The sequence below is a fragment of the Anomaloglossus baeobatrachus genome, chromosome 1 (genome assembly GCF_048569485.1).
Source record: "Anomaloglossus baeobatrachus isolate aAnoBae1 chromosome 1, aAnoBae1.hap1, whole genome shotgun sequence".
Classification (NCBI taxonomy): domain Eukaryota; kingdom Metazoa; phylum Chordata; class Amphibia; order Anura; family Aromobatidae; genus Anomaloglossus; species Anomaloglossus baeobatrachus.
This window is the reverse complement of record NC_134353.1, coordinates 129,600,449-129,627,938: the sequence shown is the minus strand read 5'-3', so window position 1 is coordinate 129,627,938 and position 27,490 is coordinate 129,600,449. Positions and strand designations below refer to the sequence as shown.

The following is a 27,490-nucleotide window of genomic DNA, read 5'->3' as shown; positions in this document are numbered from 1 at the left end:
TCAGGTATCTGGCTCAGAACATAGGTGCGGAACCTATCTAGGGTGGTGAGGGACCCAGGGACAAGCAGTAGGTTTGGTAAGGGGTCACCATCTTCCCCTTCCCTAGACGCAGGGGTCCCCTTCCCTTATCTGTCACTGCTTGCTTGGTACTTCTCTGTACCTAGCATGACATATACTGTGAGAAGTATGAGTGAGACAATGAAAATGTTCAAAATCTTTTTGATGAACTGTGCGAAACTACACGTTAAACATAAAATGAAAATACAACACCCTCCCCTGTTTTCTCTGAACTATATTCCATTTATTTTGGATACTAAGGAAATGGATATCCACAGTGACAATCGAAACTCTGGGGCTTCAGGCCATCTTCGCATGCATTGCGTAAATATGTTCACTAGAAACCTGATCCTGCAGAGGCTTGTCTAAAAATGTGAAGCAGGACGTATTGGCCACAACATGTTGAGCAATCATCTCCCTTCTGCCATGCATATCTATACTGAAGAGAGAAATGTGTCTTCATATGTTTTAGGATACAGCACGGCCCCCCAATGATACACAGTAGTTATCTATTCATGTTATTGTGTCGCCCGGGGACCAGGGGGTACTCAGATCCGGGGCCACGGGGTCACTTCTGTGGGTACCACGGTGGCGTGACCCGGTCTGTGATCCCAGGCTCCACACTAAAAGGGGATTTGGTAAGGGAGATTATCCGTGACGCCACCCACGGTTGTGGTGAGGTTGTGACACCACCGCTGCTCTGGACGGGGATCCCGGGAGCGATGGTATGGAGCAGCTAGGATGTTGTTTCCCCTCCGTGGGTAGGGGGTTGGTGGTCCCGGGGCCCGGTGATGGGTGGGGATGGATGGCAGGCAGGTTACGGGGCCTGGTGAGGTGCAGGGTCGCAGGGGCAGCGCTGTGCCGCACGGCACGGGGTACTCACTCAGCCAGTAATCACGACACAGTCTTTGGTAAAACACTCGGCTGGACAGACGGGTGCCCATAGACGGCTGCAGTTGTTGTTTCTCCCCTAACCCAGTTTGGTGGTGTAAGTCCTTTCTTCCACCTCCGTGCACGCTCCTCCTGCGCTCCGGCTTCCAGCTGGCTCCCCGGTTCGGTACCGGTGGGCCACCGCCCAGCCCCGGCTACCTACGGTTCCACCAACTGTCTCCCCGGCTCCCTGCAGACGGCCACTACCGTCTGCCTGACTCTCTGCTGCACGAGGGCCCTAGGCTCCAACCTAGGCCCCAGTCTGCGTCTGCCTCTCTGCAGACCTCCTCTCTCTTCCTCTCCTAGGACTTGTCTTTTTGTTTTCTGCCTCAGGCCAGCTAACTCCTGGGTGGGCGTCTCCATCTCCTGACTCCGCCCACCTGGTGTGTCAGTCTGAGCCCGAGGAAAGGAATCAAGTTTCACTGGGGATGTCTGCTGTGAAACTGCTGGGGGTGGGGGAGGTGTGTGTTGTTACCTGTGGCCCCTGGCTTGTCCAGGGCGCCACATTATTGTATTGGAAAATGGGGAAAAAAATTGCAAGTGCGGTGAAATTGCTAAAAAAAGTGCAATTCCACAGTGGGTTTTTTGTTTGTTTGATTTTTATTTACTATGTTCAATATATGGTAAAACTGACCTATTAATATTATTCCCCAGGTTACTTCAAGTTCATAGATACCAAACGTGTATTTTATTTTATTTTTTATTTAAGTGGTGAAACCCCCCCAGAAATTTGTAAGAAAAAGAAAAAGAATTGCGCTATTGGCGCCATTTTCTGAGAGCCGTTGTGTTCTCATTTTTCGGGATCTGGGGCTGTGCGAGGACTTATTTTTTTCGTCCTGAGCTGATATTTTTACTGATATTATTTTGTATTTTGGTGTAGATGTGAGGTTTTGATCTCTTATTGCATTTTTGTTGTGGAGAACAAAAAAACAAAATTTTGATGTTTTTATTTTTTTTTCACATTAACCCTTTCACGACCGGCCGATTTTTCGCTTTCCGTTTTTTTTTTTCGCCATTCTTTTTCTGAGAGACGTAACTTTTTTATTTTTCAGTCAATATGGTCATGTGAGGGCTCATTTTTTGCGGAACGAGCTGTACTTTTAAATGAAACCATCAGTTTTACCATATTGTGTACTAGAAAATGGCAAAAAAATTCCAAATGCTGAAAAATTGCAAAAAAAGTGCGATAGCACTATGGTTTTTGAGATATTTTATTTACTGTGTTCACTATATGGTAAAACTGATGTGTGGGTGTGATGCCTCAGGTCAGTGCGAGTTCGTAGACACCAAACATGTATAGGTTTACTTTTATATAAGAAGTTAAAAAAAAATCGGAAGTTTGTCCGAAAAAAGTGGCGCACGTTTTACGCCATATTCCGTGACCCGTAGCGTTCTCATTTTTCGGGATCTTAGGCTCAATGACGGCTTATTTTTTGCGTCTCGAGCTGACGTTTTTAACGGTACCATTTTTGCGCAGATGCTACGTTTTGATCGCCTCTTATTGCATTTTGCGCAAAAGTTGTGGCGACAAAAAAACGTCGTTTTGGCGTTTGGAATTTTTTTGCCGCTACGCCGTTTACTGATCAGATTAATTGATTTTATATTTTTATAGATCGGGCGTTTCTGAACGCGGCGATACCAAATGTGTGTATATTTTTTATTTTTTTAACCCTTTAATTTTCAATGGGGCGAATGGGGGGTGATTTGAACTTTTAGGCTTTTTTGTTTTTTTTTAATTTTTTAAAACTTATTTTTTTACTTTTTTTTTTTATTTTACTAGTCCCCCTAGGGAGCTATTGCGATCAGCATTCCGATCGCTCTGCAGTATCTGCTGATCACAGCTGGAAGGCTGTAAACAGCAGATACGCTGTCTTTCTCTTTTGCTGTGCCCCGGGCACAGCGAAAGTGAAACCAATTCATGTGTAGTACAGGAGTCATCACATGACCCTGTACTACCATGACAACTATCGGGAGTCACGTGATCGCGTCACGTGACTTCCGGTTTCGGCGGTAAGTAAAACTTTACCGCGATTGCGCTTATAATGGCGCTGTCATGTATTGACAGCGCCATATAAGGGGTTAATCGGCACGAGCAGATAACGATTCTGCTCGTGCCTAGCAGGCACACATCTCAGCTGTGAAAATCAGCTGAGATGTGTGCCGATCGCGGCATGCTGCCGCCGGAGGACCGCGGGCAGTAAGATTATGTCATTTAGGACGTAATTTTACGGCCCGCGGTCGTTAAGGGGTTAAACTCTTTAACGATTGGATTAATTTATTTTATATTTGACTACATCAGGCATTTCTGGAAGTGGCGATACCAAATATGTGTGTTTTTTTATTTTATGTTTAATTGTTTTACAGTATTTTCAATGGGCCAAAAGGAGGGGTATTTGAATTTTTTGTTTTTTTTCATGTTTTCACTTTTTATTGTTTTCACTAGTTCTCTTAGGGGACTTGAAGCTGTGATTTTCCGATCGCTTTGGCTTTACAGAGCAGTGCGTAAAACACAAATGCTGTCTTCCTATTAACACAAGCGCTCAGGCAGCATTCACAGGAAGTATGTCATGACAGACACAAAGGTCATCAGCTGACCCTCAGGCTGTCATGACAACCCATCGGTGCCCCGTGATGACACCACATAGCACCAATGGGAGAGGGAATGACGCGATCCTCAACGGCGTGCATTAAATCCCATTGTCAGAGATTGACAGCCGGATTTAATTAGTTAACAGGCATTGGCGGATCTCTGATCCACCCGCAACTGTTAGAGGTACATGTCGGCAGATCAGATCAGCCAAAATGTGTAGGGTAAGGTATAGACTCAGCGTGTGAGCCCACATTACAGGGAGCAACATGACATTCTGGAGCTGGCCACCTTCTAATAGCGGCCGGGTACTGCACATCCACCTCATATTGATTTGAATGGAAGGCGGATGTGCAACACCCGGCCATGGTCGCTATCAGAATGCAGGGCAGCTCCGCGACTGAGTATTTCCAACTGCCTGATCCTGACACCGTCAACAAGAACAGGTGATCAATGGGGTGTTAGGGGTCAGACCCCGGCCAATCAGATGTTGATAACCTATTCTAAGGACAGGCCATTAATGAAAAAGTACTGTTCAATCTTTTTAATGCTGGGAAGAGCTAAATTAGGGAAGTGAGGAGTTAGGCAAGACATGCTTAAAAATATGAGGGCTGGGTATTAATGGATTGTCTGAGGTAGTGCGTTCCAGAAAACTTGCGCAGCACGAAAGAAGTATTGGTGACAGAAGAGGGAATTTCGTATTATGGAAGATTTTAGTCTCAGATCACTTGCAAAATGAAGTGCATGTATAGGGTGATACACAGAGATGGAAGAGGAGATGTAGGGGGGTGCAGAACTGTAGAGAGCTGGGGTGGAGTGATAAGTTTATATTGCAAAAAAGAGATGTTTACTCTTTAGCACCAATGTGCATCATATTAACTGGTAGATACCACAATATGCATGAAGCCTGAGTTCACCACTGCGCAAAAGTGCTCAGTATACCTCCACGGGGTACAGGGGATACCACAATTGGTGGCCTGTCAACAGAAATCTCATTACATCTTGATGCACCCTGCCGATAAAAGGTCTATTGACCTGAAACACTGAATATTAAGAATAAGGATTACAACAAGCAATGTTTCTGGAATATTTCAATAAATCCATGGTTGTGACAAACCTGTATAACTTTGGAGTGTCGTTCTACTTTTCTCCATATATTTGGAAGTCACAGGATGTGACCCAACACAAAGCGTCCTCTACCTTTTCCTGTAGCTACCCTGTTCAATACCTTTGCACCTACACCTTGCTTGTTTCTTTCATAATTGGAATGCGCAGGCAACTTGTATTGATTAAAATTCCACTGTAATGTGGGCTTATAAGTCCAACCAGATGAATAACTCAATGACTGACAACCTTCCACACATAGGCGCATTTATGCAAAAATAGTAGTAACTGTGCAGTAGTGCTGCTTATTAAACTCAGAAGCTCAGAGATGACCTGGAGTTCAATATTAAATCTATACCTTCTGCTTTATAACATACTAGCTGTAGTACCCGGGCGTTGCCTAGGATAGTAACTGTCTCTCTGTCCCTCTCCCAGTCTCTGTCTGTGTGTCGCTGTCTGTCTGTCTCTGTCTGTCTCTTTCCTTGTCTGTCTGTGTCTCTGTCTGTCTGTTTCTATCTCTCTGTCTGTATTTGTATCTGTATCATCTCTGTGTCTGTCTGTGTCTCTCTACCTCTGTGTCTGTCTCTATGTGTGTGTCTGTCTCTCTCTTTCCCCGTCTGTCTCTTTCCAGGGTATCTCTTTCCCCATCTGTCTCTTTCCCCATCTCTCTCTTTCCAGGGTATCTCTTTCCCCGTCTGTCTCTTTCCCCATCTGTCTCTTTCCCCGTCTGTCTCTTTCCCCGTCTGTCTCTTTCCCCGTCTGTCTCTTTTCCCGTCTGTCTCTTTGCCCGTCTGTCTCTTTGCCTGTCTGTCTCTTTCCAGGGCTGTCTCTTTGCCCGTCTGTCTCTTTGCTCGTCTGTCTCTTTCCCGGGCTCTCTCTTTCCCGGGCTCTCTCATTCCCGGGCTGTCTCTTTCCTCGTCTGTCTCTTTCCCCGTCTGTCTCTTTCCAGGGCTGTCTCTTTCCAGGGCTGTCTCTTTCCCCATCTGTCTCTTTCCTTGTCTGTCTGTGTCTATGTCTCTGTCTGTCTGTTTCTATCTCTCTGTCTGTATTTGTATCTGTATCATCTCTGTGTCTGTCTGTGTCTCTCTACCTCTGTGTCTGTCTCTATGTGTGTGTCTGTCTCTCTCTTTCCCCGTCTGTCTCTTTCCAGGGTATCTCTTTCCCCATCTGTCTCTTTCCCCATCTCTCTCTTTCCAGGGTATCTCTTTCCCCGTCTGTCTCTTTCCCCGTCTGTCTCTTTCCCCGTCTGTCTCTTTGCCCGTCTGTCTCTTTGCCCGTCTGTCTCTTTGCCCGTCTCTCTCTTTCCAGGTCTGTCTCTTTCCAGGTCTGTCTCTTTCCAGGTCTGTCTCTTTGACTGTCTGTCTCTTTGCCCGCTTGTCTCTTTCCCGGTCTGTCTCTTCCCTTAGCTGTCTCTTTCCTGGGCTGTCTCTTTCCCGGGCTATCTCTTTCTCTGTCTGTCTCTTTGCCCGGCTGTCTCTTTCCAGGGCTGTCTCTTTGCCCTTCTGTCTCTGTCTGTCTCTTTCCACGTCTGTCTCTGTCTGTCTCTCTGTCTGTCTCTATCTCTCTGTCTGTCTGTCTTTTTCTGTCTCTCTCTATCCGTCTCCCCACCGACATCATAATACCTCACACATAAGTTTCTTATACTAACAGTTTATTTTGTTCCTATCGTAACCACTGACAGTTGCCATTAATAGCCTGTAGCTCCCACCTCCATTCAGTTTAATGGAGGCAGGATTTTGGAGAGTAACTGTAAAGTGCGGAGTTAAATTTTCCCTTCAAAATATAATCTATGATGTTCCCTGAATCACTTGAGGCGTCTGTGCAAAATTTCGTGATTATAAATGTGACGGTGCGGATTCCTTTAGCAGACATACACACATAAACACATACACTCAGCTTTATATATTAGATGGCCCACACATTGAACTGTTCAATGGATCAGGTTTCGTTTTGGAACAACTGTAAAGCGCCTGTCCATTGAAAGCCAATAATAGGAAGAGAGTCAACTAAGGCGCCATGATTGCCACTTTAAACCTTTAGTGTCTTCTATTTATTTTTTTATATGTAATGGATGAGCTCTAAAAGTTACTGGAAACTTATTTTGTACAAGTTCTGTCATAGTACATGTAGCATGCACGCTAGTGCACTTGTTTCCAATGACTCATACGTAAACAAAGCTTTAGAATTTTCTGCTTTCTTCTTCGGCTTAGTTTGGTTGAAAGAACCGGAATTTTTTTTACAGAATATAAAAATCCCTCAGGGCTACCACAGCTAATGTTCTCAGATGTCAGTGTTTCCAGCAGCACAATGCATGTAAAGAGGTTTGTATGCTGATTTCAGCTTAGCAGAAGAGACTGTAACTAAAGCTACCCAGGATGATTTGGTCCTTTTTCTTTTTTTAAAGAACAATCTTTATTTTTCTTTTGTGATGCTCATTAGGAAAGGACTGGATACATCATAGTATTTATTTTATTTAGTGGATGGTTAACATTTTACCCTAGTATTAAGGGAAGAGCAAAGCCGAACGGTAAAATTTGAGGTTTGTACCAGACACCAAATGACCAGGGCTCAAGCTCGAACACGGACTTCACACGGAAGTCAGTTGCCGAGTTCAGAGTTGGGATGCTGTTAGGATGCTAAAAAGTTTGTTGAACGACTTCCAGCACAGCCAATTAACAAGCTTTCGGCATAGGGAAGATGCCTGGACACTGCTGGGAACAAATGAAATGTAAAAAATGATGTGGAGTCCCTGTTATTTTTGATAACCAGCCAAGGTAGAGCACATAGCTAAGGGCTGGTAATATAAGGCTAAGCAAGCCTATGGTTATTTGGCGCTTTCTAGCCTAAAAATAGTAACCCACAGCTTCCCCAAAAGTGGCACATCCAATAGATGCGCCAATTCTGGTGTTTTGTCCAGCTCCTCTTGATCTTCGTGGTGCAGTGACAATTGGGATAATATTTTTGGAGTTGGTGTCAGCTGTGAATAGACAGCTGGCATCAACCCCGGGGGTTAGCTATGGAGTGGCGTCTATCAAACACCCCCATTACTAACTCGGTAAGTGTAAAGTAAAACAAAATACAGGTAGAAATAGTTTATTTGAATAAAGAGTCCCTTACACTCTCTTGTTTATCAATTTATTCATAATAATTATTTACCAGGTTAATAATGGTGATGTCTGAAAGACGCCTCTCCATTACTAACTCCTGGGCTTGATGCCAGTTGTCAATTCACAGCTGACATCAACCCTAAAAATATTACCCTGATTGTCACTGCACCAGGGCAATTAGGAAAAACTAGGCAAAGTGACAGAATTGGCACAACATTGGATGCACCACTTTTAGGGAAGCTGCGGACTGCTATTTTTAGGTTGGGAAGGGATAAATAACCATGGACCTTTGCAGCTTGATATTAAACTGCTTGGGCCTCTTGTAACAAATGGGCTTTTGTAGCATTCTATATCCTATAAAGCATACGTGTTGTTCCACCTTGCCCTTTATGATGCAGTAATGTCCCCCATCTTGTAATAATGTCCTCCATCCTGACCCCCTCAAGGTGTATATGTCCCTCATCCTGAGTCCCTTCTTGGTATAAATTGTTGCCATCCTGGTATATATGGTCCTCATCCTGGGCCCATCCTGGTATGTATGGTTCCCATCCTGTTATATATGTCCCCTATCCCAGTATATATGCTCCCAACCCTGGGCCCATCCTGATACATATGTTCCACATAATGGTATATATGTCCCTCATATATACCAATGCATTGAAAAAAAGCCTTATACTCACCTTACTCTACTCCAATGACATGTGGAATCCTCGTCTGTAAATTGGCATGACGCATGATATCACTGCCATGTGACACCAATGACTGGCATACCGACATCAGCTGCCAGCCTCAGATAGGCTGGTAGCACATATTGCAGTACAGGGACCTGATGGGTCTCTGCACCGCAATACACTTCAGCTGAATGTGCTTCCTCGGACACACATCCAGCTGAAGTAGGCACTGGAAACAATGGTCCCTCTTCCAGCACTTGTCCGGTCATGGTCGCACTCTCTACAAACATGATTATTATGCTCCTACACTGATCTGTGATGGCCCAGGTACCTCCACAGATAAATCTCTCATCTCTATTTCCAAACTGCTTTTAATTTTTTTTCTGGACAACTGAACCAAGTTATGGATGATCCAACATTTTTGCAGCCATTCACTCCAATTGTTAATAAAGATCTTGCCCCTATAACATATATACCCTGATAATAGCCGTGAAACACAAAGACACAAAAATTGATGTTACAGTCTCATTGTGGCAGTAAAACCTGGGCACCCTGTTTGCATTGTGGATGTTACGTATCTGAAAAGTAACAAACTGTGGAATATAGTGCCATGTAACATCAGTCTAGAATTACACTCAGTTACCCCAGAGAGGAAACAATGATTATGTCATCACAACAATGAAAGAGTGATAGACCAGGACAAATGCCAGGTTATATTTATCTCCAGTCCAGTATTTCAGTCTCCTGTCAATAACAACAATGACCTTTACGGGACTGTCCCTTCTCCTTATATCATGCTTGTGCTGCCTTCTGGAAAAACCTTTTTTGATTTCAGGACATCAGAAATATTCAAGGAGAGATTTTTATTTGTCTGTTTTGCCCGAGATTGATTTTCTTGCGTAGTCGAAGCATAAAGATGTTTTCAGTCTGTAGCACAAATCCCTGTGGTTATCATTACCGTCCTTTACAGTAGCGCATTACTGCAGAAATGGGAACGATCCATTATTCTCACTGTTTGATATGACATAAAGGGTAAATCTTACATTGAATAAAAAATACATCTGCTGTCCTTGTAGCTTTTGCTTAGCTACATATGAAATTTCTAAAAGCCAAATACTTCAATAGCTACAAGTAATGTCGCTGGGTACAATGACTGTCACCTTCTATTATGCTTTGTAAATTGACATATAATTAAGCCTCGATTTTTTTTTAACATTGTGAGATATGACAACCCCTCTTTTCAACTTTGTTGAATGCTATGTTCTCTGCACCCTCGAGTTATCACTGGTGTTATTGATGCTCAAAGCAATTCATTTTATTTAGAATGAAAAAATTGCACTCAACACAAAATTTCAGGACATTTCCGCTATATGCAACCATTATTCTGTGGCTTTAAAATACAAAATAAGCAACTTTTCAAAGTTTTCATTTAAAAAAAATCTCCTGGGCTTTAGCTCCCACAGCGCCTGCATAGACTGTTGTGTTTCATGTGCAGTTTTATGACTTCTATCTTTGTATCTTCTTGAAAGCATTCATTTTGTAAATTACCACTAATTAGGGGCTAGACAGAAAGTCTTAACTCTGATCAAGTGTGATAATTCTATCTTCAGGTTGCCCTCCACAAATCACATCATTGGTGTCTGAACGTGGGGTATTCTGACACTGCTCTCCTGCTGGCTAATTACTGCTGATCTGAGCCGGAAACAGAGAGTGCACTGTCATTGTGCACATCACACAGTGCATGTCACACAGCCCTTGAAATGAGCCTCATTAATGACACTTTGTCTTAGGAAGGGGGCACAGGATGCAGCAGTTACCGCAGCCTCTGACCCCTGATGACGCTTTGTTTGAAAATCCCAATAATAAGGAATAACGTTTGGAACACCATTCTAAGTCTGAACTGGGTGCAAAAACCTAAAAAAACATCACTATGGGGAGATAAGGTATGCACACCAGTGACTATGTAAGGGGAATACATGGAATAGCAGAAACTGCTGTGTGAATACTGACTTGAAAAATCCAATAGCTATATGAAGAGTGAAAATGGGAAAAATGGAATCTGCATTACTGCCATGAACATATGAATCAAGAGAAATTTAGCTACTGAATTGATCAATGCAATAGTGCCCCAACACTACGCCAAAGTATTTCTCTACGTTGGGGTCCCTAGCTTGTGTGTGTCCTCTCATGCAGTTAAAAAACTTACCGTGTATGGGAAGCTGAGACCCAGGCTATTTATGCGTATGATATGGATTGGCAATAGGTGTGGTTGGGGAGGGTTCACAAACGAAAAACTACTAACAATAACGAATAACGTTTGGAACACCATTCTAAGTCTGAACTGGGTGCAAAAACCTAAAAAAACATGCACTGGGATTCTCAAACAAAGTGCCATCAAAAAGTAAGTAAAAAAAAAGAATAGAAAAGCAGTTAGATACTGTAGTTAGGGAAGTAGAGCGAATTTTAAATTCACATGTATTAGAAAATAGTTTAGATTATGACACTAAAGGCCCTGTCACACACGGAGATAAATCGTTGGCAGATCTGTGGTTGCAGTGAAATCATGTACATATTGTAAAGGGGGCTTTACACGCTATGATATCGTTAATGTTTTATCGTCGGGGTCACGTTGTCAGTGACGCACATCCAGCGTCATTAACGATATCGCAGCGTGTGACACTTACCAGCGACCTTAAGCGACCTCAAAAATGGTGAAAATCATTCCCCATGGAGAGGTCGTCCCAAAACCAAAAATCGGTAATGGTTGATTATCGATGTTGTTCGTCGCTCCTGCGGCAGCATACATCGCTGTGTGTGACACCGCAGGAGCGAGGAACGTCTCCTTACCTGCCGCCGGCCGCAATGCGGAAGGAAGAAGGTGGGCGGGATGTTACGTCCCGCTCATCTCCGCCCCTCCGCTTTGATTGGCCGGCCGCTTAGTGACGTCGCGGTGACGTCGCTGTGATGCCGAACGTCCTTCCCCCTTGAGGGAGGGATTGTTCAGCAGTCACAGCGACACCGCCGACCAGGTAAGTTTGTGTGACGCTGCCGTAGCGATAATGATCGCTGCGGCAGCGATCACACAAAATCGCATGCACGACGGGGGCGGGTTTTTTTGCGTACGATATCGCTAGCAATTGCTAGCAATATCGTAGCATGTAAAGCCCGCTTTTGTCTTAGGAAGGGGGCACAGGATGTAGCAGTTATCGCAGCCTCTGCCCCCTGTTGACGCTTTGTTTGAAAATCCCAGCATGCACTGGGATTCTCGAACAAAGTGTCATCAAAAAGTAAGTAAAAAAAAAGAATAGAAAAGCACACAGGGCCGGACTGGGACTGAAAATCAGCCCTGGCATTTGAGAGCAGACAGGCCTACTATGAAGTGAATGTGAAGTATATTTGTTTGTTTGAGGATTGCTTGAGGTCTATAGCACAATTACAGCATCCAAACTGCTGTAATCCAGAATTACACTATATGTAATTTAAGTCACCATACAGAAAATTTAGATTGTTCTTAAAGGGACTCTGTCAAGAGGTAGGACTATATTTGTAATAAAAACCTCAATGGTCTTTATTACATGCTGTCAAAAAACAATGGCAGATATGCTGCCCCCCTCCCTGCACACATGCTTGCCTAGATGGGGGGTCTGTATTACAATTATGACCACAAACAACCAGTCAAATAGATCTGGCAACATTAATCCAGCATACTCATCATAGGACAAAAAAGGAGTACAATGAGCACTAACTGGCCACTTGGAGAAGCCAAATGTGGAAGAAATAGGTGGCCCTCTCCCCGATCCATAAAAGTCCTTTATTTTGTTTGCTTAAAAATCATGGATGCAGGAGGACGAAGCAGCGCTGCCCGCATTCTCCTGCATTTGTGGTTTTTAAGCAAACAAAATAAAGGACTTTTATGGATCGGGGAGAGGGCCACCTATTTCTTTTACACTCGGCTCTCTTATTACAATTATTACCCTATCAGATGTTAGAGCAATGTCACCTTCAGCTCTTTACGACTCTTGGGCTGGCCGAGAATAGTGTCACTGTTCCTGCCCTGGGCATGCACAGTTATTCAATGAAGCTGGTGAACTTACAACCTCTCAGGAGCCACTGGTTATGAACGGAGCCATAAGTCATTTTATTTTAACTTGACCTTATCATATATTTGTTTACTTTAAAGGATCAAGATTAAAATATACTGACTGTTGCTGGCATTTTACACGGGACACTTCTGCTGAACATACACTGCAGTTAGTTTTTAGTAACTGTTAAATAGGTAACCCACTACTTTGACACCCTTTTGAAGTCCTATGTTCCACCTCCCCCTAAGGAAAATAATAACACCTATACTCATTTTTGGTGCTGGCACCATTTTAGTGGTGTCAGCTCTGCCTCTCCCGGGGCTCACATGACATTATGTTACACAATCCCTGTGGAAAATCAGTTCTGGCTTCACTTCATCCCTGTCAGAAAAATCAATAAATCCAGTGGAAGTAAGAGTTGCTGCTCTCTCATTTCCTTCCGATGTCAATTACATCTATAGGAGGGAAGAATGAAGCCAGCGCTGATTAGTCACAGGGATTGTGAAACATAAAAATGTCACATGAGCCTTGGGAGAAGCAGAGGTGGCAATACTGATATGGTGTTATTTTTCCTGGGGGGGGTGAAAACAGGGAATCAGAAAAGATTGTCTGAGTAGTGAGGAACAGTTTTAATAAGAATAGAAATGTGGTGAGAATGATCTAAAAAAAATTCATTGAACTGGGCTAGTTATAGGTGTCATCCACTACCTGGACAATGCCTTTTTCAAATAAGGTTACCTCCCTTGTAAAATAATAATGACATATACTCACGTTGTACAGAGAAAGAGACAGACAGGGAAAGAGACAGACTGACAGGGAATGAGACAGACTGACAGGGAAAGAGACAGACTGACAGGGAAAGAGACAGACTGACGGGGAATGAGACAGACTGACGGGGAATGAGACAGACTGACGGGGAATGAGACAGACTGACGGGGAATGAGACAGACTGATGGGGAATGAGACAGATTGACGAGGCATGAGACAGACAGATGGGGAATGAGACAGACGGGGAATGAGACAGACAGACGGGGAATGAGACAGACAGACGGGGAATGAGACAGACAGATGGGGAATGAGACAGACAGACGGGGAATGAGACAGACAGACGGGGAATGAGACAGACTGATAGGGAATGAGACAGACTGATAGGGAAAGAGAGAGACAGACTGACTACATGCACAGTTACACACACACTATAAATTACCCCATTTTGCAGCTCCTGATCGGTGCAGAGCAGGAGATTAGCTGCTGGGACCAGCACAGAGGCTGCAGCAGCTGAACAACAGGACCTGCCACTTCACCAGTCATGTGATCAGGCACATGACTAGTCAGATGTCCTGACAAGTCCTTCTCCTCAGCCTCCATTCTGGTCCAGTACATTTCCTCTCCTGCTCTGCGCCGACCACATAGATCAGTACAGAGCAGGAAGAGAGAGGACAGCTCTCTGTGAGTGACCCGTGGGCAGGACTTGAGACAGTCATCAGATCCCGTGTTCCCCTGTTCCAGCCCACAAGCTGCGTAGTGACATCAGCAGCTGCAGCCTCACAAAGGCACAGTGCAGGTGGACTGCAACTAAAGGAGGCGGCAACCCTGCAGTGCTGGAGGACCGACCCCAAAGGAAAATGCCATGCCGGCCCAGCCCGCCTCTGATAAAAGAGCTGCAGGTGCATCCTTGGAGGGAGTGAGCGAGTGGCCCACTGCAGGCACCGGCCCATCTGGCATTTGCCAGAACTGCCCTATGGCTAGTCCGGCCCTGCTCTCACCACATTATCGCCTGTAGAGGTGACAGTAGACACGATTCAGCCATAGCCCACTGTTATTTACCTATACTCTCCCGAAGTGATTTTTATTGCTTTCTATGAAATAATAAAAACAATTTTTTATGATGTGGTGACTGTGAGTGCCGTCATCTTCAGTTCTACTACTTGGAACTTTCAGTGTCTTTTTGTATAATGAAAGAGCACCAATGATTATTATGGCAGATAGTTATGTGCATAAACTACTTCTGTGAATATCAGTGAGCATTTATGGGAGAAAGACAATAGTGTCAAGTTGTTTCCTTGTTGCCTGTTCACGGTACGCATAGTGATATTTGGAACCTGGGCAGAGTAGGCACAACAGCATAGTGGCCACCGGGGTCATCAAGAGCTGCCATAGGCGCTGATCAGAGCTCTAATCAGAGAACAATAGTAATTAAAACAATTTGAAAAGTTGCTTCGTATTTTAGTTTTGGTGTATTGAAGCGAGAGAAAAAAATGGTTACAAAGGTGCATTTAGCATTAAATGAGTATTCCCATCTCCAAGACAATAATATGAGCAAATACAGTGCCTTAGAAATGTAGTATAGTTCTCCTGATATAGCCATATCTTTTACCTTATGTGCAGGGCATTGCAGCTTAGGTGTCCAATGCCCTGCACATGAGGTAAGAGACATGGCTATATCAGGAGAACTACAGTATACTACATTTCTAATTGGAGGTATTTGCTAATATTATTATTATTATTATTGTTATTATGTCTACTATATATCGGGATAGAATCCTGGAGATGGGAATACCCTTTTAAATGAATAAATAACCAGCCAGGACAGGTTCTTTACTTTCCTTCTATTAAGAAATGTGCATGTTGGAAAACTCCCAATAGTCCTCCATACAGGTTATCACCCAATTTTACATCTCCCTGAAGAGCAGTGGTACACCCCCCCCATTTTGTATCATCTAGAACAGTAATAATGGACATACTAATCATCACCCAACAATTCAGAAATACTCTCTAAGGGTGGCTTTACACGCTGCGACATCGCTAGCCGATGTTAGCGATGGCGAGCGTGATAGCACCCGCCCCTATCGTTATGCCGATATGTGAAGATCGCTGCCATAGCGAACATTATCACTACGGCTGCGTCACACGTAGTTACCTGCTCAGCAACGTCGCTGTGACCGGCGAACCGCCTCCTTCCTAAGGGGGCGCTTCGCTTGGCGTCACAGCGACGTCACTAAGCGGCCGCCCAATCAAAGCGGATTGGCGGAGATGAGCGGGACGAACATCCCGCCCACCTTCTTCCTTCCTCATTGCTGGCGTGTGGCAGGTAAGGTGAGGTTCCTCGTTCCTGCGGCATCACATGTAGTGATGTGTGCTGCCGCAGGGACGAGGATCAACTTCGCCCAAGTGACAGCAGCGATAATTGGGAGAGGACCCCCATGTCAATGAGGAGCGATTTTGGACGTTTTTGCAATGATCCAAAATCGCTCCTAGGAGTCACACACAACGAGATCGCTACAGTGGCCAGATGTGCGTCACAAAATCCGTGACCCCAACGAGATCGCTGTAGTGATCTCGTAGCGTTGTAAAGCCCGCTTTACTCTGTTACTTTGAGAACCTGCTGGTCCGATGCATAGATGCTAAGACTCTGAGTTTTGTATTATTTTGCCCTATGCCTTGCATATAAGTCCTACCTTGTTGGATTGTAATATTTGTCTGTTATATTTATTTCCAGGGTAGTTTCATCAAGTTCACAATCACCTTGGAGGATTCAGACATTTGGAGCCTTATCATGGATTACAGTAATGAGATAGAAATGTTGGACACTGACGTTCCTGAGGCTTTGTGTGATGTGTGTGGACAGCAGCATTCCGCAGAAGAAAACCACTTTTACACATACACTGAAGAAGTGGATGATGACCTAACTTGCCACATTTGTCTACATGCTCTGGTTGAACCATTGGACACTCCATGTGGTCACACATATTGTACTCTCTGCCTCACTAACTTTCTGCTTCATGAAAATTTTTGCCCTATGGACCGAAAACATATCATGCTGCAATACTGCAAAAAGTCCACTGTGTTGGTAAAAAACTTACTGGATAAACTTATGGTGATCTGTCCATTCAATGAGCAATGTCAAGATGTTCTTCAACGATGTGACCTTGAAGATCACCTCCTAAACAGGTAGGTAATGGTTTACCATGAAGAGTGGGTGCACATTTCTCCAAATATAGTCATTAGGGATGATCGAATCTGCTAAGAGTCAAACTGGCCAAATTTGGTGGTGGAATTTACAGGGAAATTCAATTTGCATCAAATTTATTTGCAGCAAATGCTCTGTTCCTTATTATGCTTTGGGGTCTTACAATACCATGAGGGATTTGAATACTGCACTAAGGGAAAGAGCATGCAGTAGCCTGTGACGACCTGATAGTCCAGAGGCGTCACACATGGATCCCCTGAACAGATCTGATCCAAATCTAACCACAGGTGTCAAGTAGAACTGAAACTGGTGAATTTATCATCAATGCATTGGATAAAATATTTTCACAATGATAATTCGGCCTGCAGTTTTCATGTACCAATATGTATATATGAAATGCGGAAGACTGGAAATATAGTGATTGCCTCATGGGCAGCTTTCCACTGATGTGTTTTGCTGGTAACAATGCAATGCTTCTAGGATGTCATAAAGGTGTTTTTTCTACACTTTGAAGAAACATAAGAGTAGTTAGGATTACTTTAGAAGTTTAATATGGAGTTGCTCTAATTCTCGGAACTATAAAAGGATGTGGTTTGCACGTGGATACCTTTGCGTGCCGTGCAGCACCTGCTTTACGTTAAGTATACATGTATTTTAGATCTGAAGGGTTCAAAAATATCACATGCTCAGTTTTGTGCAATATTTATACAGATGTATAGCACCTTGGTCTTTCATTTCTGTTCTACTGATGCGGCTGAAGGGTGATGTATAGTTTATAGATAAGAGACGTAGAAATTAGTAGTCTTTGATGTGACTCCCTGGACTAGTCAGGTAGTCCCAGGTAGTCACACACACCCCTCCCCGATTAGGTAACATCAGCAAACTAAAAACCTTGTCACCGCCCTCCAGGTTTGATGTCCACACCAGGGGGGCGGAGCCAGGCAGTTGGCTCCGCACACCGAGGAGTTCACAGGCCTGGAGGTGGGAAAAAAAACACACAAGTTGTAGTGCAGAGTAGAGAGAAGTCAAGTTCAAGGGCAGACCTGTGTCCAGGCCTGCCAACAGACTACTCCGGTGGCTGGGTCGGAGCCCAGTCACCTTTGGCAAGGAGGCAGACGGTGGTCGCCGCCTGCAGGAGCTGGGATTACAGCCAGTGGAACCGTAGGAACCGGGGTCGGGCGGTGGCCCGCCGGTACCGAAGCGGGGAACCGATTGGAAACCGGAGCACCAGGAGGGGTACTCAGACCCAGTACGAAGCCCCGAACCGACAGGGCCGAGTCAAATCAACTGATTGAGGACTGGACTTAAGGACCTATCCCACACAAGACTTGTTAGAAGACAACAGCCCAATCATACAGGGTAAAGCCACCACCAAGGCATAGAGACCCAAAGGGCCAGCGTCTGCGGGCAAACGGGCTCCTACGGCATATACAAGTCGGGGAGCGGACTACCGTTGCTTAGGCATAGATGTCAAAACATTCATACAAAGAGGTGCAGGAGAAAGGCGGAAACCACCAACCTATTCTGGAAGAAGCTGCAGCCGGCTGTGGGCCCTGTTCATCACCCCGTTTGGTTTACCAGAGACTCCAGTGTATTGTGTCATAGTGAGTACACCAGTGCCTTCGGGCCGCGCACCGTGCCGCACTGCACCGCTTCAGCATATGCCCGCACCCGCTCCCACACCTCAGCACCTCCCTCGGGCCCCCGGGACCATCGCTCCCCTACCCATGGATGGGTCAACACCAAGCTGCGCAACACCGTCCCCGGGAGGCCTAGTTAACGGCAGCGGTGGTGTCCATCTATTCACCACAACCCGTGGGTTGCGTCACGAACTTATACCCCAAATCAAACCACCGTGGCCCCGTCCGTGGAACTCCCCGTCAAGTCCCTGCGTGTGGCGCCAACTCCCTTGCAGAGTGACGTGACCTCCGAGTCCGTGACAGGCTCCAGCCACTACCCACCGTACGAGCACGGATCCGAGCGGCTCGGCGGTCACAGCCGAGCCCGCGGGGCAGTACATTGAGCATGCCCATTACTCGATTGAACATCAGGTTTCACCAATGCAACTCGAGTACCGAGTATAATGGAAGTCAATGGGAAACCCGGGCATTTTCAAGCTTGGATCTGGAAGCTTGTACAGGTAATGAACTGTAGCGAGCACGCTCACTCACTAGGTTACAGCTCACCGTGAGATATACTCTGCTATCCAGAGCACAAAAAGTCAGCTCTGCCACAGCTCAGAAAAAGAAGAAATCCAGTTCCATAGACATGCATACTTCTTTATTGGGATGTATATAATGTGGCGTAGCAACTGCTTTTGCTGCCCGGGGCAGTCGTCAAATCCCCCCCCCCTCCCTCCGTTGGCCATTGATAATCCAGAATATATATAACTTGGGTATCTTGGGTATTGGGTGACGGATGAAGGGGGCAGCGTATGAAGGGGGGCAGCAGTTGATGGGGATAGCGGTGGCGTATGAAGGGGGGCAGCGGCTGATGGGGAGAGTGATGGTGTATGTAGGGGGCAACGGCTGATGGAGAGCGGTGGCGGATGGAGGGGGGGCAGCAAATGGAGGAGGGCGGTGGCAGATCGGAGGCAGTAGCGGCGGTGGATCAGGGGCGGTAACTACTGCTGCTGTGGCGGCGGCACGGCTGAAAGGGGGCAGTGGCGGGGGCAGCGGTGGATCGGGGGCTGATCGGGGGCAGCGATGGATCGGGGGCACTTACCAAATGGCACTTGCAGGGATCACTCTCTTCAGCTTTCATGGATGAAGTAAAGCTGAGGGTAGTAGTCACCTACAGATCACCGGCCCCAGATCCAAGGTGATTGGAGAGATTGGTCACAAAGCCGATCTCTCCATTCTGAGCTGGGGGCGGGTGAAACAAAGTTCACCCAGCTCCAGCCAGTGATCAGTGCTATAGCTGCACTGATCATGGCTGGATTTTTCAATGGCTGAAATATCACAGTGGCTGTGATTGGCTGAGCGGCGTTCGTCAGCCAATCACAGCCTCCGTAGGTCCGAGAGGGAGACACCACCCCTCCTGCGGTCCCCGAATCTAAGGTTTTTGCACACCGATCGCAGCCACCGAGGGTACGTCATTGGTCATTAAGTTGGTACTTACCTGGTGGTCACCATGACGTACCCAGTATGCCATGGGTCATTAAGAGGTTAATCAACAATTATTATTTCTTCTATGTTTTTCTATTTTTTATTTTTTACCCCCAAAATGCCGCCCCCCTGACACATGCCGCCTGGGGCGGACCGCCCCCTCCGCCCCCCCCCCTTTGCTATTTGCTGTTTGTATATAACACACAGGACATAAGATTAAAACTCCCCAATTCTGGGGAGGCTGCGGGCTAGTATTTTTAGGCTGGGAGGGGCCAAAATCATGGCCCTTTCCACCCTGATAATATCAACTCCCAGCTGCCAGCTTTACTATGGCTGCTTATAAAAAATGGGCTGACCCTATGCCATTTTTTAAAATTATTTATTTCAATAATTTAAAAATAATGGCTTGGAATCCCCTCCATTTGTAATAATCAGCCACAGTAAAGCGGACAGCTGGGGGTTGCAGTTTGTAGCTGTGCTTTACCCACGCTGGTAATCAAAAAGATAGGTGGGAGCGCAAGTAATTTTTTTTTTTTTTTACAGTGGTGTGCCGGCCAATCACAGCCATGCCAATACTTGACATTGCTATGATGTGGCCAGAGTGCCCACACAGGAAAAGCTTGCTGAATGGATGCTCTGCAACCTGTCAACAACCTTTATTCGATTTCAAACCCAAATAGGATCCGGACATACAGGTAAAGATGGGTGTTCGGTATGAACCTCGAACTTTACAGTTCGGGTTCGCTCTTCCCTAATTATGGTCTGTTAATGCAGTCTGGAAATGCCCGGCATTCTTGGTCTTTGATTTCTGCCATCTCTTGGTGTATTGGGAGAGAATACCAACCCCCAGCTGTTGGCTTTATCATAACTGGGTATCAAAATTGGGGGGGACCGCATTCCGTTTTTTAAAATTACTTATTTATTTAAATCACAAAAAAAGCTGCATCGGGTCCCTCTTATTTTGATACACACCAAGATAAGTGGACGGCTGCAGCCTGTAGCTGTATGCTTTATATGTGCTAGGTATCACAATATATGGGGACCTTACGCCAATTTTTTTTTAAATTTATTTTTACACCACTATGAAGATGTAGACAGCGTTATGATTCCAGCGTGTATGATTCCAATTCACACACGCTGTCACACAGGGGGGAGGTGCAGTCTGACTGCAACCAATAAGACGCCGGGACATCCGGGGACGGGGAAACAGTGAATATGTATGAGGGTAATGAGCGGCCCCGGAAGTAGTGTTACACCTGCACTGGAGACTTGGTAAGTATAACGCTTCTGCTCTAGCCCTTTTTACCACCATTTTAAAGCACAATATTCGGATCCCTATAGACTTATATGGGGATCGGCATCTGGGCAAATGTACAGGAGTAAGTCGGTCTCGAATCAGGGCTTTTTTTAAATCTCCGTTGGACCTGCTGATCCTGAATATCTGAGAGTTCACCCATCTCTGGTTGTAACTAGTAAATCTTCTCGAGAGTTGTACTGTGTCCAGTGATTCCTTTTCACAAAGCTGCCTTTGAACTTAATGTCCTTGTCTGTAACATGGTAAGAACAAAGTCACTGGCTAATAATGTAGGAGTTCTTTACAATAAAAAAATGACACCATTTGAACACCATTTAAAAATTGTAAAACAAATAAATTGCCTAAAAAGTGAAGACATGCTGTGCTTTATTCTACAATATAATTTCATTGAACCTAAGAGTTCTGTCATTAACAAAAACTATTAATCTGTAGATATAGGGTTAATCTACAGGTTCATAGTGTTCTGACACCATTCGGCCACGACATTGAGAGTGCTGGAAGGAAATGAACTTTATTCCTAAGAGCAGCCTCGGGCTTCCAGTCATAGAGGCACTGTGCATAGCGAGTGGTGGCTGTAACCACGCCAGGGCACTGACTGACAGCCGGCTCTGTACTGATGCAATGCTGAGCCAGCTGTCAGTCAGTATCAATAGCATGGTTACAGCCACAACTTACTATGCAAAGAGACAGAAACTGTGCAGGTCACATTCCAATGACTGCAGTGGGGCTCTCAGTGCAGCAGCCACACTTTGGCAAAACGCTACTAACCTGCAGATTAACCCTATTTCTGCAGGTTAATTTATTTTACATAATAGGTGTCACGATTCTCTGTGCAGAGCATCTCACAGACCTGGAGATGCTCTGTGGTGCTTACAGATCTGACAGTGTGTCCATTCCTTGTGCAGAGCATCTTGCCTTTGGAGATGCTCTGCCGCATTTACAGATCTGGCACTGTGTCTATTCCTTTGCGCAGAGCATTTTGCACAGATGCTCTGCGGTGCCATCCTTGTTAATGAACTGGCAGCTTTGTTACTATACCAGGTTGGTTCTGGGAGGTGCTGGTTAGACGGGCTTCACATCAGCGGTATTTTGCCGCAATGCCGGATCCGTTACAAATGCGGTACAGTTCAATACAGTTATATGGAATCACGGCAAGATAAGTTCACATGCAGTCACATGCGGCGGCATGCTGTGTGTCTGCTAGTATTCTGATCTTGGTATTCTGACCCTGGACTGTTATATTCTTGATGTGCATTCCTGTCTTGGACCCTAGACCGTATTCTGACCACATCTTTGCTTGCTCCCTTTTACTACTACATGCTCTTCTGGTATTGTGACCCTCGGATTGTCCCCTGACTACGTCTCTGTTTACCCCTTATGATTATACGTGACCTCCTGTTACCAGACCTTAGCTCTCCTGACTACCCTTCCGTTAATGCGACCCCGTAAGGTAGTGACAAGCGTTACAATAGGTTAATGTTATTTTTTTTTTTTAATCAGATAAATTTTTATTTTTCACCAAGTATAAAAAACATGTGTTATATTTTCAGCAATAACGAGCAGAACAGGTTAATGTTATTTTACATGATCGGTTCCCTTTAAATTTCAAAAATAGCTCTTTATGGCTTTCACTCTCTTTTCAATATTATACATCCCACCAATACTTACATTTACCCTGGATCTAAAGTCATGCAAAAATCTGATGACTAATCTGAAGTCAATCTAAAGGTCTGATTCTATATCATAGTGATGACTAAAGCTGGTGTCACACTAAACGACAGCGACAACGACGTCGCTGTTACGTCACCATTTTCGGTGACGTAACAGCGACCTTGTAAGTCGCTGTTATGATCGCTGCTTAGCTGTCAAACACAGCAGAAGCAGCGATCATAAGGTCGCTGTGCTACATGTTCAGAGAGCAGGGAGCCGCGCTTAGCGCTGGCTCCTTGCTCTCCTGCAGCACACATTGGGTTAATTAACCCGATGTGTGCTGCAGCTACATGTCACAGTGCAGAGAGCAGGGAGCCGCGCGCACTGCTTAGCGCTGGCTCCTTGCTCTCTTTGCTACAGTATACATAGGGTTAATTACCCAATGCATACTGCAGCCACATGTCACAGTGCAGGAGCCGGCGCTGGCAGCAAGACCGGAGGCTGGTAACCAGCGTAAACATCGGGTAACCAGGGAAAGGTCTTCCCTTGGTTACCCGATGTTTACGCTGGTTACAGCTTACCGCAGCTGCCAGTGCCGGCCCCTGCTCGCTTCATTTCGTCGCTCTCTCGCTGTCACACACAGCGATGTGTGTGTCACAGCGGGAGAGTGACGACCAAAAAATGAAGCTGGACATTCAGCAACGACCGGCGACCTCACAGCAGGGGCCAGGTCGTTGCTGGATGTCACACACAGCGACAGCGACGGGACGTCGCTGCAACGTCACAGAAAATGGTGACGTAGCAGCGACGTCGTTGTCGTCGTCGTTATGTGTGACACCAGCTTTAGGCCGCAATGTCACAAATAATGAGGATAAGGTGACTACATACCACTAATGGCTTTGCTTATTTACAAGTGTTCTTTATAAACATAGAGCTGTGCAATGCTCATTCATATGGTATCAAGCTATTGGCATATTGGATGCATTGTATTACGATTATGTATATAAAGGATTTACTGTATATTACGGTACTTCCAGTCCCAAGTGGGGATCAGAATCACACACAATATAACCTATATATACTATGCTCCACCACTGTGACGTGGAGTGAGAGAGTGCCACATGATTATATGCACAAGCCAATATATAGCAAGACATCCTCCGTCTATTATAACCATATAAGTAGGTGGGGGTAATTTTGGCGCCATTTGTGCCAACTGAGCAGCATTTAATTTCTGTTACTTTTGTGACATTTATGTTCATATATCGCTTGAGAAACACTTTTCCTATACTCAAAAAATGCTAGATAAAAATCTGTGAATGAACGTACACTACGTATGTAAGAAAAAGTCACAGATTATGGCCATTTCCAAAGGAGAAGAAAGGAAACACATCAAATCAATTATGACATAACAGCTCTAGTAACTTTCTGTATTTTGAGCAAAGAAAATTAGAAACACAGCCGCGTCCTGGCACACACATGTTAGGATATGAAGAAAGGGCTCGGGTCATCAAAGGTAAAAATCGACTTTCTTATCCTAAGTTGACATTAATGGTTGATGTAAAAAATAACGATGAGAGTTATTCTTCTTAGTATCTGCTTGGTCACGTCCTTATTGTTATCTGTGATTACATGATTAAAAGGCTCTTCATTACCTTCTCTATTCTGGGCTATGGCCTATTTAGATGGTAAGCTACTTCCGTCTTTAGGTGTAAAGGGGTAAAGTTTTTCCTTGTAGTGAGCGCTATATATATATATATATATATATATCTGACATGAGAGTGTAAGGAGGCTTATAAGCCATGCAGTGGGCCACTGGTAAATTAAATATGCAAATGGCCTCTTCAGAAGAGAAGATGACTTTAACTCTACTGCCACCTATTGAAATTACCAATCTAAAAAGATAATATTGAGAATGTAATGAACTTTGCCATATGACTTAGGCTATGTGCCCACGGGACAATGTACCAGCAGATATAGCTGCAGGTATGTCCGCAGGTTTCCCGCAGCAGCTGCCCGGAATCCGCAGCTATGCATTGCAGCAGGATTCCAGCAAAATATCTACGGTAAACCTGCGGACATTCGTGCAACTTACATGCGGAAGTCCCGGCCTCTATCTCCACAGTGGAGGGCCGGGATTTCCGCAGCTATTTTGGCAGGAATAATTGCATGCAGTTACGTGCGGCTGCATGACATCCGCAGCATATTCCGCAGCCGCACATACCGCAGCATTGATACAGCACTCCCCATGTCACATAGGATAACATGGGGAGTGTCTGTACTTGCTTAAACCTGCGGATTTATCTAGAAAATCCAGATAAATCTGCGGGTTTTCCGTGGCAAAATCCGCGGGTACATTGTCCCGTGGGCACATAGCCTTAGGATGTATGAGAGGCTTCTGACTGGGGTCTAAGGGGTAACATTTCTCTTTGTGAAGAGTGACATGTCTGTGTAAGGAGACTTATAAGTCTTCGAATGGTCCTCTAGGAAATTATATATTCAATTTACCACTTCAGTGAGGAAGAGTACTTGAAATCTAGTCCCATCTATTAGAAGTAGCAATTCTAAAGCGGGCTTTACTCGCTACGATATATCTAACGAGATGTCAGCGGGGTCAAGTCGTAAGTGACGCACATCCGGCATTGTTAGTGATATCGTAGCGTGTGACAGCTATGAACGAGCAGAAATACTCAATCATCGTTGACACGTCGCTCATTTTCTAAAAATTGAAGGTCCAGTTGTTCATTGTCCCCGAGGCAGCACACATCGCTCCGTGTGACACCCCGGAAACGATGAACTGCAGCTTACCTGCGTCCCGCCACCAATGCAGAAGGAAGGAGGTGGGCGGGATGTTTACGTCCTGCTCATCTCCGCCCCTCCGCTTCTATTGGCCGGCCGCTGTGTGACGTCGCTGTGATGCCGAACGTCCCTCCCCCTTCAGGAAGAGGATGTGCGCCGCCCACAGCGAGGTCGTTTGGAAGGTAAGTACGTGTGACAGGGGGTTACAGCATTGTGCGACACAGGCAACAAATTGCCCGTGTCGCACAAACAATGGGGGCGGGTGTGATCGCAAATGCGATCGCACAAGAAATCGACACATGTAAAGCAGCCTTTAAAGTCAATATCGACTATTTAACGAGCCTCGCCATATGACAGAATAAAAGCCAAAAGGATGTCCAAGCCTAATTGAATAAGAAGCCTTGTGACTAACTATTGTTTAAGTGGTAAGGTTTCTCCTTATGGAGAGTGACATGGCTGTGCAAATTACAACTTTAGTGAGGAAGAGGACTAGAAATCTAGTGCCACCTATTAAAAGTAGCATTCCTAAAAGTCAATATTAATCCTTTAACGATCCTTGCCATATGACGTCCGATAACAGCCAAGAGGATATCCAAGCCTAACTGAATTAATGAGAAGGCTTCTGATTGAGGTGTAAGGGGTAATGCTTTACATTGTGGAGAGTAACATGCATGCATAAGGAGGCTTATAAGCCATGCAATGCTCCTCTTGAAAGTCAATATGCAAGAGAGTAAGAGGACTTGAAATCTTGTGCAATCCTAAAAGTCAATATCAACCCTTTAACGAGCCTTGCCATATGACTTAGAATAAAAGCCAAGATGATATACCATTGAATAAGAAGGAGAACCAGCATACAAAGCAGTGCAATACCAGACACCTTGGTGTAGACAACACATTATCAACCAGTTTGCAATGAATGATAAACATTTAACGATCCACTACCGGTAACTCGTGCAAATTGTTTATCAAAGGCGGATGTGGTTTGGATTTGTGGAAATACACAAGTAGTTTGAACTGTAGAATTTTAGGAATTTTGTTTTAGTCAAAGTGTGAAGTGGGTCCAACAAGCCTTTACTTATATTGTTTGATTATTTTAATTTATTTCTGGCATTGGTTTAAATAAAAGAAAACGGTGTCAAAAACTGTATTAAAAACTGAATGTGTGCTCGCTCCTCTCTTCCATTTTATGTTTTGTATCCTATGCGGTTAGTTTGGAGGTGTTGCTAGAAGAAAAGTATGTTATCATCATCATCTTCAGGTGTTGCCCACAATTATGTGTTTGTTAAAAACAGAAGCTTCACAATCTTAAGGTTGCCAATCCTGCCCCAGTTTATTATACCGGAGAGGGCTAGTAGGTCAGGCCCGGCATAATGCCTATTTCCTACCACTAGAGGTAAAATTTATAACAGATTGCACTTCTATTGTATTTGGCTCAGTCCATGTGCTATTTAAATTTAACCGATGAATCTGTCATGTTTTGTTGTTCCTAGTGACATAACTGGAGTCCGAAGGGCCCTGGTGCAAAGTTTGAGCCTGGGACCCTCCACATGTTGGTCAGATGTATGGGCCGTTGTAGCGTTCTTAATCTTATAAAGACATAAGCGTTCCCCCCCTCCAACCTTCATTGTGCAGTACTGACCCCTGTCCTGTACTAATGTCACCCATTCTGGGCCACTTCCTGATAAATATTTCCCCCATCCTGGTGTATGGCCTCATCATTGCTATATCCTAGAATATATGGCCCCATCCTGGTATACAGTTAGGTCCAGAAATATTTGGACAGTGACACAAGTTTTGTTATTTTAGCTGTTTACAAAAACATGTTCAGAAATACAATTATATATATAATATGGGCTGAAAGTGCACACTCCCAGCTGCAATATGAGAGTTTTCACATCCAAATTGGAGAAAGGGTTTAGGAATCATAGCTCTGTAATGCATAGCCTCCTCTTTTTCAAGGGACCAAAAGTAATTGGACAAGGGACTCTAAGGGCTGCAATTAACTCTGAAGGCATCTCCCTCATTAACCTGTAATCAATGAAGTAGTTAAAAGGTCTGGGGTTGATTACAGGTGTGTGGTTTTGCATTTGGAAGCTGTTGCTGTGACCAGA

At 44.9% G+C, this 27,490-nt stretch overlaps 1 protein-coding gene across 2 annotated transcripts in view; it reads left to right on the top strand.

Annotated features, from left to right (window-relative positions):
- Window positions 1-27,490, top strand: part of LNX1 (ligand of numb-protein X 1) — a 309,648-nt gene that overhangs the window by 17,341 nt on the left and 264,817 nt on the right. For both annotated transcript variants that reach the window (XM_075347037.1, XM_075347036.1), the window contains exon 2: window positions 16,038-16,489. In XM_075347037.1, the coding sequence (XP_075203152.1) occupies window positions 16,038-16,489 (452 nt within the window). The remainder of the gene's footprint in view (window positions 1-16,037; window positions 16,490-27,490) is intronic.